The 14,129-nt window shown below is 37.7% G+C and overlaps 1 protein-coding gene across 4 annotated transcripts in view; it reads left to right on the top strand.

Moving 5' to 3' along the window:
* Positions 1 to 659: 659 nt before the first annotated feature.
* LOC126922183 (homeobox protein SIX1-like) overlaps positions 660 to 14,129 on the top strand; it is a 51,264-nt gene continuing 37,794 nt past the window's right edge. Inside the window, exons 1-3 of one of the 4 annotated variants that reach the window (XM_050734527.1) lie at positions 660 to 2,908; positions 6,887 to 7,169; positions 9,547 to 9,781. In XM_050734527.1, coding sequence (XP_050590484.1) covers positions 2,621 to 2,908; positions 6,887 to 7,169; positions 9,547 to 9,781 — 806 coding nt within the window. In that variant the 5' untranslated portion in view covers positions 660 to 2,620. The remainder of the gene's footprint in view (positions 2,909 to 6,886; positions 7,170 to 9,546; positions 9,782 to 14,129) is intronic. The other 3 variants (XM_050734526.1, XM_050734524.1, XM_050734525.1) reach the window with 3 other exon arrangements.

Genomic DNA, 14,129 nt, shown 5'->3' with positions numbered 1-14,129 from the left:
ACCTTATTATTTACAAGCAACCGTTTATACAAGTTATTAGCAGTAGAGAAAAATAGGAAAATCATATGAGTTAACAAATTACTATTATAATATTCATTCATTATAATATGATATAACCTATATCCCAATATAAGTTAAGAAAACATTTAACGTCATACAAGGTAAAGAGCAATCGAATGAAAATAACGACAAGAAAAAATTGTAGACAAATAAAAATGGATCCCCTCCGTCCAACATAAATATTCGTATCATCCAATTTCCTGACATCAAATCAGTATTCTGGCTGTAACAATAATTCATGACTCGATCTCATGGTCCGAAGTGGTGAGAAGGAAGAGGTTTTGACGTGATCGATTTCGAAATTGTAGCTATCGCAACGACGTCTTGCGTGAACTTCACCAAATATGGGTTACGATTTCCACCGAAACAAATTCCACGCGTTCTGTGTATCGTCGCGCGCGAGATATTCATAGAAGACAATTAAATACCTAGCCAATCGTAGAACTTAACGAGCATCGCGAAAGAAATATGTTCGTTTTGGGATGGATTCGTCCGATTTACTTGCGTGTCTCTTCGGCTGCATTCACATTGAATAAAGAAAGGTATAGCAGTCGGGGGTGTAATGAGGCTTATTTATTACCATAGGAGGTTTGACCAATAAGAAGACGGGATGGTGGTCGTAGCCATGCCCAGCAGCCAATGAGAAGAGGGATCGAGTAGCTGTCAGATGGGCCACGCCTCGGCCAATCGGCGCTTAGCTGCGCATGACAGAGTGTCTCAGTCTCGGAACACGCCGGAGCGGCAGTCCCTTCTGGTGCGTGCGTAGGAGAACGTCTCTCTTTCGCCCGGTCACGAGAGAGAGGGAGTGTGTAAATCTGACGTTTCGTTATCATTCTTCGAACAATCTTCGTCGCCACAAATCCTTGGTACCCTTTGCGGTGTCGCGCGTGTTTTTGGTACTGATTATACGATTGACGCGTCGCGTGTTGTCGAGTAAGGAGTGTTAGGTGTTAGGAGTGTAATATAAACAACACACAGTGCGTTTCACGAATCGTTTCAATCAAGTGCTACATCATCCATTGTGTCGCGTGTTTCTTGATAGTAGAATCAAGAGCTAGAATCGATACGCAAAAGGGTTTTTTCCTACTCGAAGTTTTAAATAAAAAAGAAAAGAAGAATCGAAAACGAGACACATAGAGGAGGACAGAGAAAACGGACTATTTAACACGGTCCTAATAATAGCCAGTGCGCGTTCGTACGCGAGTATACTAAGCGCCTATAAATACACAGCTACCACGGGCCGCGGAAACACGAGCCCGTGGATTTCACGGTGCAACCTGCCACACGAGGAGATAGAAAAGACGCGAGTCCGAAGGGAAAAGAGGGAGAATAATCTTGAAGGAGGGCGCACCTGGCGCTCTAAAGAGAAACTTGCCATAATCGGATCTAGTCGGGGCCAGTAACGCAAGATAATCGTGCGTGGTACATGTAAGACGGAGGGAAACTATAGAGATAGAGACGACTATAAAGAAATACATGTTGGAATACGTTGTATATGTAACATATACGCGAAAGATAGAAAAAGAGAGAGATAAGTGAAGCAATCGGTTCACCTTAGACTCTCCGCTGTTTCCAGTACACCCAGCCTCTCAAAGCAGATTAGAGAATAACTAGAGTGAGATTTTATTATTCCACCTTGGTATATCCAACGAGTATATTCTTTCTTTTACTCTTGTAACACGAGAAACATCCCATGTTGGAATTCGTCGGCAGCTTCTCGTGCTTGCAGTAACTCTCTACCAAGCGGTAGCCTAAAAATATCTCCTTCCTGCATATTCTGATGCGTTTATACAGTCACAAGTGTGGCGCGTTCTTCTTTTGTATTATCATATGTACTCTCCACTCGATCAAAACTGAAAAGTATACTCAACCACTTTAAGTAGACGGACCGGTCATATATCGATAGAGGTATATCGAAAGAGAAACTTTTTATAACAATTGTTTTCGACTAATCAATACAATCAAAACAACGTGTTCGTTCGTTGAACCTATTATATTATCCTATATTCTGCTTTCTCTTCGTTAAAAGGCACGCTTTAAATACATACACGCATTGGCTGCATGTCGGTTCTAGATTAGAATTGTCAAATCAAAAAAACAATTTCTATAGCGTTACGTATAATAGAAACTAAAATATACGATTAAAAGATCGTGTTGATTGAAGTTTAATCGCAACACGGCGAAGATAAACTGGAAGAAAATGTCTCGAAGAAAATTGGATCTGAGGAAGGAGCATTGTGGATGACCATCGAAAGGTATGAAGATCGTGAACGAGTTAATCACCGCCGGTGGCTGGTACGTAACTGAATATCTGCCGTCGGAACGATTCTCGAAAGAATCAAATCTGGTCCGTCGGCTGAGCGATCGATGCGTTCCGCAATCATTATTGGTGATTAATCAATCGACTAATTGTTCGATTAATATCACTTGGTAGAAGGAATAGAAGACAAAATCGAATAAAATAGTGAGTGAAACGAAGTGTACCGAAGAAAAGTGGTCCACGGTGGAGGGTGGAGGGAACGGTGTGCAAGGGGTCGCCGTGGGCCCCGGAGATGATGCGATGATGGCCTACGGAGGAACCACCGGAAACGGAGGTGCGATGGGACCTTCTTCTGGTGGTGCTGATGTTTTGGGCTCGACCGGTGATTACAGCCCTCAGGGGACACCGACGCCGCTTACGGGACACGCTGCTGGACCCGTCGAGGCGACCACTTATGGTCCTACCACAGGACCAACCAGTTACAGTCCCCAAGATAGTCCTGCGAGTTCCGCCGGCGGCGGTAGCGGAAGCAATGGCCAACTTCCCAGCTTTGGATTTACCCAGGAACAAGTCGCCTGTGTTTGTGAGGTAAGTTTTCAGTTAAAAAATTTTTGATATTGTGTTTGAGTGTAGACTTGGAATTTGAGATTTGAATTTGCTTCGAATCGATGTGCGATCGATCGATAAAATAGATTCCGCGTGCGGTGTTGGACAACGAGTGTCCGACGGAAGGGCGCAAGGTGCAGTTTCCTTAATTACGTTCTATACTACATAAATTTCTTTTAAAATTGATGGCCCACAAAATATTTAAACGGAGAAAATATCTGTACTGACAGATAATAGTGAAATGTAGTTTGTGATTTTGTTTCTTTTTTGTAATTAAGTATCAAGCGAATTGAGGCGTTTCTAACCCTTTTAGACGATTGAACAGAAATCAAGGTACTTTAAATAATATGAATACTTTTGGAAGATTTATTTGTATATGCTATTTTTTAGATAACTTATGAAATTTTTGATCTTTTCCTTTTGCTATTTTGTAAACTAAGATGTAAATTAGCAAGATGAAACTTGAATATTTTGAAAGTTATTTACACCTCCGTGGAGAAGATTAAGCGTGCTGTTTTTCTTAGGTTTATATGGCTCAAAATGGGTAATATATTTCAGTAGTTATGTTAAACATTTGGTTTTAGTATTAAATATAATTTATAAATAAAGTATTTTCAAAAAAAGATGTCTAAAGAATCATAAATGCGAAGAAGTGAGGAAAACAGCAGAGAGTTAAAATTTCGTAGAATCCCTGGATATCTCATTTCGTCGTTTTAGAGTTAATCGTCCGTATAATTTATTTTATTTGTTCGTATGTATATAGCATTTAAAAATATGAATGTTATCTGTGTATCCGAGAACAATAGAGAAGTAAAATTCGCAACGTTGATAAAATTACCCATGAAATAGCAGTTAACTCTTGGCTAGTGCGAAAACGCTTGTTCGTAAGATGCTTAACTGGATTCGTTGGTTTAATTTACGTACGTTGCGAATATGCGATGATGAAATTGTCCCTGAAATTTTCTATTTTCCCGGGCCATGTTCCACGAGCACAACATTGTACAGCACCGCGCGCCAAGATTCACTTGCATGTCACACACCTAATGGAGTTCATACGATTTTACTGCAACCATAAATTGTTTTGTGTGCGACGTTTACGCTCCTCTCGCATTGAACTGATCGAGCAGCCCACATGTGCGCGGCGGAATTTTACTTACGTGTTCCGAATATTTTATTCGGGACACTGATTCGGGATCGCCATTTTGTCTAAATTGGAACAAACGAAAATTAAAAGTGGAGAAAGATATGTATTGAAAAAAGTTTATTTAACATTCGCACGACTATGAATGTTTGTACTTCTTTACAAAAATTAACTGAAAATTGATTGACCAGAAATCATCTTTTCTAATTTCAATTTTGAAGATAATATTTATGATGTTTCTTTAAACATTTCGTTGATTATGAATATTTATACAAATTTATCTTTTTATGAAGATGGTTAAAAAGATAGAACCTAGAAAGAATATTGATTTATTTATATTAGATACTTCTAATATATACACTTGTCAATGTATAAAATTCGATTAATTATACACAAGTGCTAAGAAAATATTTCGAAAAACACGGAATTTATCGGAATACTTATCCAATAATAAAAAAAATTCTTATTGGACAATACATACATTAAAATCAGTATAAATCAGTATAAAATCAGAAGTTATAGGTACCTATAAAGAAAATGAAAGAGCGAAGGTTCATAAATATTGTTTTTGAATAAAAATTGAAATATACATACAAATTATAATAATTATATGTTTTCTGGAAAGCAATATTCGGAAGTACTATAAAAATAGAGCATGTGAAGAAATATTTAAAATTACTATAAAACAAACAAAATCTTTAATGGCAGTGGTCGTGCGAGCGTTAATTGTATTAAAGTATTTACTTGCATTACAAAATTATGTAAATTACATGAACCACTAATAAATTAGGGCGCACATTATGGTATGTAGAAAGAATGTGCGAGGAACGTTGATAATGTATTTACACTTTTCCCATCAGTGCGTTACATATACGGCTAGACGTTTAACTCCTTGCCCACGTCACATGGATATTCCGTTTAATTTATGACTGCGTTTTGCGTTTTCGATAAACGACCCCGCTGTTCGCTCGGAATGGAATCGTTTAACGGGTAATTACGCCCGCGTCATAATAGAGAGGCTTAGAGAGTCTAGTGCATTTACGATCGTGCCTCACAATAATTCAAACTTATCGTTTCGGTTAAAAGCATTCCGTATCTTAAACATCTATCACGATCAAACGATTTATCTTTATTTAAAATTGGAGATTTTTATTTGAAATTTTTAAAGTTAAAATTTGGAAATTAGTAATACTCGACTATGGATGTTTATACAATACATTCATCCAATTGATATTTACGGATGTTTATTCAAATTTAATATCTAAACGTTTATGAAACATAAATGTACTTTTTCGATATCTAAATATCACAATCAGTACTCTACTTCAGATAGTTCCTATATTTTTGTACATGTATATTTTATATACTTTGTATATTCAAATTCTTCCCTACACCCCAAAAAATATAAACATCAGCAGTCCAGTAATAATACATGACATCTGGTGAGATGTTGCTTCACCGGTCACCATGGTTACGTGTGTAATTTGCGATAACTCCGTGAGACGTGGGCGCTAGTTGTCTTGTATCATTCGAAATAACCGGCGTGAATCGACTTGTTCGAGAAAGAACGATCTATCGATATTTAGCGGTTCGCCGGGTGGTGCCGGTCGTTTCTTTGCGCTACCGTGTGTGTATATCGCGTGCTTCAAGTTCTCGCGCGCGCGAAGACAAATCGATCCTCGAGTCTCGCGGTGGAAATACGCGATGAAACGAGACAGAACGAAATCGTTTAACCGTTTAGTTCACCCCGGCATGTCGGTTTGATTTGTCGTCGGCCAATCGAAAATCGTTCTTACACCGTCGTTAAAGTCTGATCGCAGATCTCTCTGTCGGCCATTTCTCTTGGGCTTTCGTCGCGGCTCGTTTCTCATTATATGGCTGGATTTCTCTTACACATTTCGTGATTAATCGTTCGTCAGAAGCGTTGCGCTTGGAAACTAGGTGGCACCCGGCGACGCGAATGAAGAAGTAACCATGGCAGGTGCACGAGACTCGTACCACCGTCGCATTTAATGGACGCTCGTTTTTGGTAATTTGCCTGTAATGAGCAATCGAGTATCGATTCCGTCACAGCGTGTTATCTTTTTCCCCTCCTTTTTAATTTAATGCTCATATGTAATGAGAATTTTACGGTGTTCTCTTCTTTTTTTATTTTGTTCTTTACATGTTACGAGTCTTGGCATCGGAGGATAGCTCGTGAAAAGGGCATATCAATAGCGATGTGCTTTCAAACATTTCGATCGCTTTGAATATTTATACGTTGCGAAAAATTCGAATCATTTTAAACGCGATTCGATACTTGAAATTTTTGAAAGATTTAGTATATTCTGATCGAGTTGTTAAAATTTTGGTAGGTCTTGAAAATTTTAGTAGATTTCTTGTATATCTGATATAAAGAGTTTAAGATATAGGAAATATTCTTCCTATAATGATAATGAAATCTATCAGGACTTTCAGGGTTTATCGAAACATTAACAACTCAAGAATTTTAAGAATTTTAAGCATCGAATCACGTTCAAATTATTTCGAATTTCCTTGAGTCGCTTTGAAATTGAAACTCGAACACCACCGTGACGTATCAATGAATTTATCAAAGTGTGATCTTCCTCGATAAATGAACAACATGCCATCCTCGGATCTTTATCTACGTTTGTATTGATGGAAAAGAGAAAAAGATAAAACTACCCTTTTCGCGAAAAGAAATAGATACGAGACGAAATAATTACGATTGAGAAACATACAAGATACACTAGAATAAGAGGAGATCGGGATGAGTTCTGCCGACTAACAGTGTGCCCCCCCTGTCTATCGTCTTCAAGGCGATGGTGTCGTCTGTCCAGGTTCTCCAACAAGCAGGCTCCGTGGAGAGGCTCGGCAGGTTTCTATGGTCTCTGCCGGCGTGCACTAGGTTGCATCGCCATGAGAGCGTGCTGAAAGCCAAGGCAATTGTCGCTTTCCATCGGGGCCACTTCAAGGAGTTGTACAGGATCCTTGAGAGTCATACGTTCAGTCCGCACAATCATCAAAAACTGCAAGCTCTCTGGCTCAAGGCTCATTACATAGAGGCCGAGAGACTGAGAGGAAGGCCTCTTGGTGCAGTCGGTTAGTATAAGATTTTCTTCAAATTAATTTAAATATGCGTCGTCTAATCTGAATATGAAAGATACACGGGCACTATGTGCTATCTTTCAAAGTAGAAGGTTACTCGTTTGTCTAAAATTAATTGATGACTCAAGGCACTGAAGCATAATATGTTGTTTATTTATTCTGTAACTATAGCTCCTGGTTTCCAGTTCAATTGTAGTTACCTAAATTAAAGCGCGAGGTTATCCTCTCGTTCAGAATGAATTGATCTTTAAAATTATATAAATGCTAACCTATATGTTGTTTATTTGCTTATTGTAGCTTTCGTGTTTTTAGTTTAACTCACTGAGGGCCAACGTTGAATTAACGCAACATTTCATTTGCAGTATTTTTTTTCAATCATCTTAAATTATCAAATCCATTTTTCAACATTGTGACCATGAAAAGGATTTCCAAGAAATCGCGTAATACCTTTTTTGTCATTATTTCTTTCAGTTAGATTCTACAATTGTATAATATTTAAAGATATTGGGGATATTTTTAGTATTATGATAATAAACCATTTCTCGGTCTTTAATGGATTAATCGCATTGTAGTCATCTATAATCTATATCTACTAATGTGTTTCTTGTATTAATTTTTCATTCTATTAATAAACATATCCTTGAGTATTAATAGCATTTCATAACTTTAGAAAATGTATTTATAGGTACTTTACAATTGAATACAAACCTCTGTGCTGTTATTTTATCTAACAAAATATAGTAACATTAATTCAATGTAATATAGGAACCTTGAGTATTCAACTGATATTTAGATAAAATATATCTAACATTGAGTTCATTTTGTCACAGTTACCTAAGAGCTAAAACATATGACATTTCTTAAACTGTTCTGGCGGCCATATTGGTCATGTGACAGTTCAGCAGTTTAGCGTATAGAATACGAAATCTAACTTCTTCAGTAACTTTTTTACACAATTTCGACACGTAAACATAACTTATTTTTATCTTCTATAGTTGATTGTATGTTTTAGTATATCATTGCGAAGGAATGTTTTCGAATGTTTCGCGTTCGTTGTTGCTCTCGATGTTTCGTGATCTCACTTAAGCATCGATGATACGAGTGAGTTTAAAAATACGAATCAACCGTATAGCAACGCAGGATTTAATTTACTGGCGATTATAATAGCGCCGGAAAGGAAACATCTCGCGAAGGAACAAACCTCGCGCCGCAATTTCGCGCCCGAGGCCTGCAAGCTTTATTTCTGTCGCGCATTGTAAACAGGGATGAAGGCGAGTTTAACGAGCTGACATTCTAATTAGATCTTTCTATTTACTTTTGTGAACCAATATGTGTCATCTGATCCCTTCTCCCCTCTCCTCTTTTCTCTCTGTATGTCTGCTAAAACCAGAGAGCAAAAAGAGAAATTTTACTCCACCCTCCATGTGACACGAAGCTGTAAAGATTTCCGGCTGCTTTGTTAGAATATTTCGCCATATTTCTACGACATCATCGCTAGCCATGGTTTTTTTAGCGTACTTAGGTTAGGTCTTTATGGCTGGACCGAAAATTTTTTAAAGCCGGTCACCAATGGTAGTTTCCTTCTTCCTTTTTATATAAATATGCTTTAATTATTAAATGATTTAATTTGTTTACAGTAATGTGAATAATATCCGCTCAGATGCATTTGTTAGATTTTTAAAATTTTGCTAGTATTGAATATTTGCGGGATTGGTAAGGATAATTGGCTTTGCAAAACCCAATGCAAAAATAAACAATTATGTAAACAATTAATGAAAAAAGTTGTTAAGTACCGCTATTGGAATATAAAGTGAAAAGTCTATCTAACTGAAAACTTTTGCACACGACTGTAAATTCATTATATCGTTAACAAAACGCCAGAAAGGTATTTTTAAAAAATCTTGGAAATATAAGCTTTTGTTTATGTGTTTGGTTCTCGTGGTCCCTGTATCGATGGCAATTGATAGCCGAAAGAGAATGCAAAACAATGCACGATATTTGTAGATCAAACGACGGAAATAAAATCGAACCACGCCGTGCGTGCATCACCGTTGCGTCGTTTTAAAAATATCCTCTCGTAATTCAGAGGTTTACTGTTATTCGTATATGTCGCGTAATCCTCATGGGGGATTTATTTCGTTGTAATTAATGATAGCTGCGTGTAATCTTGCTTACGAAGAAGAAAAATCCATAAAAATCCTAAAAGTAGTGATATTTAAAAAAAGATTACAATAATAGCTTATTACTAAAATTTAGGTATAACGAAGATTGTAGAGGTTATCCCTAATAGTAGCGAAGCTAATATAAATGCAATGTAAATTTATTTGAAATATTTTATTTACGAAATTGACCAAAAGTGTTTGAATTACAGGAAAATATCGCGTTCGGCGCAAATTTCCACTGCCACGTACAATTTGGGACGGAGAGGAGACGTCTTACTGCTTCAAGGAGAAATCCAGGAGCGTCCTGAGGGATTGGTACGCCACCAATCCCTATCCCTCACCTCGCGAGAAACGAGAATTGGCAGAGAGCACGGGCCTCACCACTACGCAAGTCAGCAACTGGTTCAAGAACCGAAGACAAAGGGATCGTGCAGCTGAACACAGGTACTTATCTCTTTCCTTAAGATTTCTAACATTAATCCTATCTTAATAACACTATGCTTTGTGTTAAAAAGCGCCAGGAGGTATTCATAAGTATCTCTGAATCAAATATTTTTATCGTCTTCTACTTTGAATAGTCTTTTCCGCATAATAACCTTTGGGAGGTCAAAACCGTTTAGAACGTTGACATTTTATACACCGTCATCGTCTTTGTTTCTGCTAAAACATCCGATACCTTATTCATCTTACCCGACCCAGTAAACAGATAATGCTAGTAATAAACCGTCGAAATGTATCATCAGTCAGGCGGGAAATTTGAAAGCTCTTACTCACGCAACGATGTGTTACTTACAGTTATTAAGACGCTTTATAAACAGACAAATTTACGCGTACACATGATGAACGTGTAAATTAGCTCATGAATAAGGGGTTTCCATCTCGGACATTTCGAAGAGGAAGTTACATAACCTCCTTCTAATAACCAAATATCGGGATACGCCAGACATGTCTGCTTGTTTTGAAGTGGAGGAAAGAGAGGAAGGAAACACACGAGGAATGCCGGTGGTGATATAATTGTTGCCATAATAATATCTCGGTCTGGATATATGTACATATTTTCCTATATATCTTTTCTTGGATGGCCTTGTTGGAAGAAGTTAATCGACAGTGGCCGAGCTGATATCCGTGGAATCCATGGAGGGCGCAAGCGTAGGAGTTTCATGTTGTTTGGAAGGTCGTTGCTCTACATCCGATTTTAGAAACGACCGAGCAAACTCGAAGACGGCCTCATAACTACGTAACGTTAGTAGCGATACTAGCGATGCATTTCTCTCTCTCGTCTTGTGATCCGCTTTTTGTTTGTCGTATCTTAACTTCTTCCAATATCTTTATAATTTACACTGTAAGAACACGTTGTCTGGTTATCGATAAAATAAGGGTTCTTACACTTTTCTTTTTCCGTTGTTACTTCTAGATTGTCCTCGAATTTAATTATATGGACGTTAACTTTTCCGTTCTGTTCACGCTGGAGCTCTGTAATTTTCGATCCGAAACGAACACCTCGTTCAAGTTGTAACATGATCTGTCGAACCGCTTAATCGTAAGATCCTCATTACCGCCATTTTGCTTCTTAACCGGAAAGAGTTAAAATTCTCCACTACTCGGAACAATTTAAGTACCGTTATAATACGCTCCCTTGAAACCGCGTGGCAATATATGTTCAATTTTTATGTCCTCTTGTATCATAATTTTCTATTTCCGTGATATTTTAACTGATAACAAGAACCTTCTCATGTTCTTCATCTTCTTCGCTGAAAAGAAGCTTCAACTTACAATTAGATGCATGCAATCAACCAACTTGATAACCGAGAGAAATAGACACAGAATAGGTGAATATATTAAAGTAAAGAATCTTCAACTTCCGTTCGATCCAAAGTTCTTAACTTGTGGACCGCGAAATATTTTCTAGAGGATTGCCGTGGTCATTTTTAGTTGAAGATTTTTAGCACCAATTAAATATTAGATTAGAACTAAATTTTGCAGATTTCATTAAAATTGTTCTTTTATATAAGGGATACGTATAATATAAATTATATAGTGGTATATATGTACCACATGTAATAAGGGAAGAAAGTCACAATTTATTTGGTTGTCACAGGAAAGTCGTACGATTTAAAAAAAGAAAACTTTGATATAAGAAATTCATGATGATCAACGAATAGACTGAGACGCAATCGAGTAGACGTGGTCGGATACAATAAATACACAAAAGAAAGAAAACCAGTCGTTCCCTCGATTTTGGTGAGTCTATCGATGCGAATCATGGTCAGGATAGACGGCGTTCCTCCTTGCCGAGAATTTCGCGAGGGAGGAAGTGGGAAGCACCACCGTGGCGAGGCCCAGTCCAGTACACAGCCGTGTCACGCCACGGGGAACGTATCGAATTTCTTATGGCTTCTGTGTATTCCCATGAACGGAGACAGAAGGTCAGAGCGAAACAGAAAGGTAGACAGAGAGACGTCAGAGGGGAAGAGAGAGAGACATATAGAGGCGCGGTGGTGGATCCTATAGTCCTATCCGATGGCTTTGGGGGTATCGTGGATACGCATGGCATCATTCGTGGCATATTAATTACAGGAAATCCTACAAAGCATCCATATCACCCTCCCATGCTTTCCCTATACGTAATTCGTTGTACACCCCATCGATGGAATATCGAGTTGGCACCGAACGATTTTGAGATCATCGTGTTGCACTTTCACTTCTTTTTATTAGGAAAAATATACATTATATCTTTTATGAGAATATTCTTCCTTTTCGTTGGTAAAAGATCGATGGATTGTATTTCGATGTCGTTGTTTCTTTTTTTTTCTTTTTTTAAGATCATCGCTCGTTCTTTTACTTTTTCTCATTGCGTATATGTATAAACGAGGCAATTAAATACACTGACGATGAGCTCGAGGCATTGAGTATCTTTGACAGAGGTTGGGTCATTTGAATTTAAACGAAACAATTCCATGACGGAATACGATTTTTGTCTTTTGACTCATAGTCCGTCATCTTGGTTCGTTGTGCAGGGTAGCCAACTTTATCTTGCAAAGAGACTAGGAGGCAGCGCGAAACGTAAACAAGCGGCACGGATTGCACCGCTTAGACAAGCAATTCTTATCGCCACGCACCGTTAACCGCCTCTTTTTTTTTCTTTTTTCCTCTCCTTCCCTTTTTACTCTTCGTCGCGCAGTTTCAGTGGGAGCACACGTGAGTCATTAATTCCCCGAAATGTTCTAGCTCCGCTCTTGTATTTTCGTTTCGGTCGAATTTATCGTCGAGCGTCAATCACCAAGGTTGCATCCCAATTACCCAGTAGTGTAACGTGAAACTAAAGACGAGCTGAATGAATACTTATATATCGTAGGAGTTTTTCAAATGAAAAATCTATCCACTATTAAGTGAATTTTGCTGAAACAGACAAATAATCTCGAGTGTGATTGCCTGATTATTCGTAGATGAAAATTTAAGCTCTTTAGGTGTCGTATCTCGATAGCGATCCATCGAGATAGGTCATAATGCGATACATCAAAATTTTTCCTCCAAATAAGATTTGTCGCGAACGTGAATTATCGTAGGAAGAGAAAGGATAATTCAATTGAGCACGGTCTTCTTCGTCTACGTTGTCTAAACCAGAGAGAGTACTTTATTAATTGAGCCATCCAAGTAATCAGATGAATCTTTTCTTCCCGACTCTGTATCTAAAGCACAGCCGCCTCTTAACTCTTAGAACTTAAAACTTAGAACACATCGACTCAGATTTTATTAACAGACTGGCGACCGATAAGGAAGATTTCCCCATTTCGTTTAGCAACACGTTGCATATTTTGAATGAAAGAATATAATATCGATAATAACTAGACTATAGATTTTTACGCATCTATAAAAAATTTAAAGATGTACAGTATGCGTACAATATGAAAAATTATGTAAAATATTCGAAGTATATCACGACCGAAAGGAATCTTTACTTAAATTCTATTTTTTTTGTATTCCTAATACAAATATTAATTTACATAAGCAATCTAATAATAACAATACACAGTCGAAAATAAAATATTATACTAATAGGTATAGTGATTTGACGAAATTTAAAAGAATACAAAAAATTTAAGAACATATTGGAAGATGAGGCCTCGAGTAATATGCAAAGAACAAAATTAACACGAAGATACGATCTCCGTCCTAACGAAGCTGACCAAGAGTCATCGTTATTTTTTTCTTTTTCTTCCTTTACTTTTGATTTCTCTTCTTTTTTTTTTATTTTTGCTTCGACATTTACTGTCGATCAGCAAAAAAAACGTCATGCTAAACGTTGTCTGTGACCGGTGTCCGGTAACCGAACGTGCGCACGGATCGTAGGAACACAAAGGGACGATAAGAGAAAAAGATGCTGATCGCGAGATTTCGGACGGCGCCGTCTGCTCGTTATCTGCACCTCTTTTGTTCCACGCAATTCCATCCGCGCTCTCGAATATCTTCCTCTTCGGCGACACGCGTGGCGGCTGCCAAGAGTTACCGGAATATTCTCTAGCCGTATGTTGACTCTATCGGAGATTGAAATATTACCAAATTCTTTTACGATCGTAACAATTTTAGCCAGAGGATATAATTGGGGGCGAAAGTTTCCGAATATATAATATTCAGTACGCCGTATACTTTTGACAGAAAAATTGTTTCGAAATTAGCTACGTGTACAAATTAACTTTGGCTTTATCGAAGTATCTCTAAAAGTATACGTGGTTTTAATTCAATAATATGTACAAATTCAACGATATTGAATTTTTATAAGTATTCTGTACTA

The sequence above is a fragment of the Bombus affinis genome, chromosome 11 (assembly GCF_024516045.1).
Source record: "Bombus affinis isolate iyBomAffi1 chromosome 11, iyBomAffi1.2, whole genome shotgun sequence".
In the NCBI taxonomy this organism is placed as follows: domain Eukaryota; kingdom Metazoa; phylum Arthropoda; class Insecta; order Hymenoptera; family Apidae; genus Bombus; species Bombus affinis.
The sequence above is the reverse complement of the archived record's forward strand: the minus strand, read 5'-3'. Positions and strand labels throughout refer to the sequence as shown.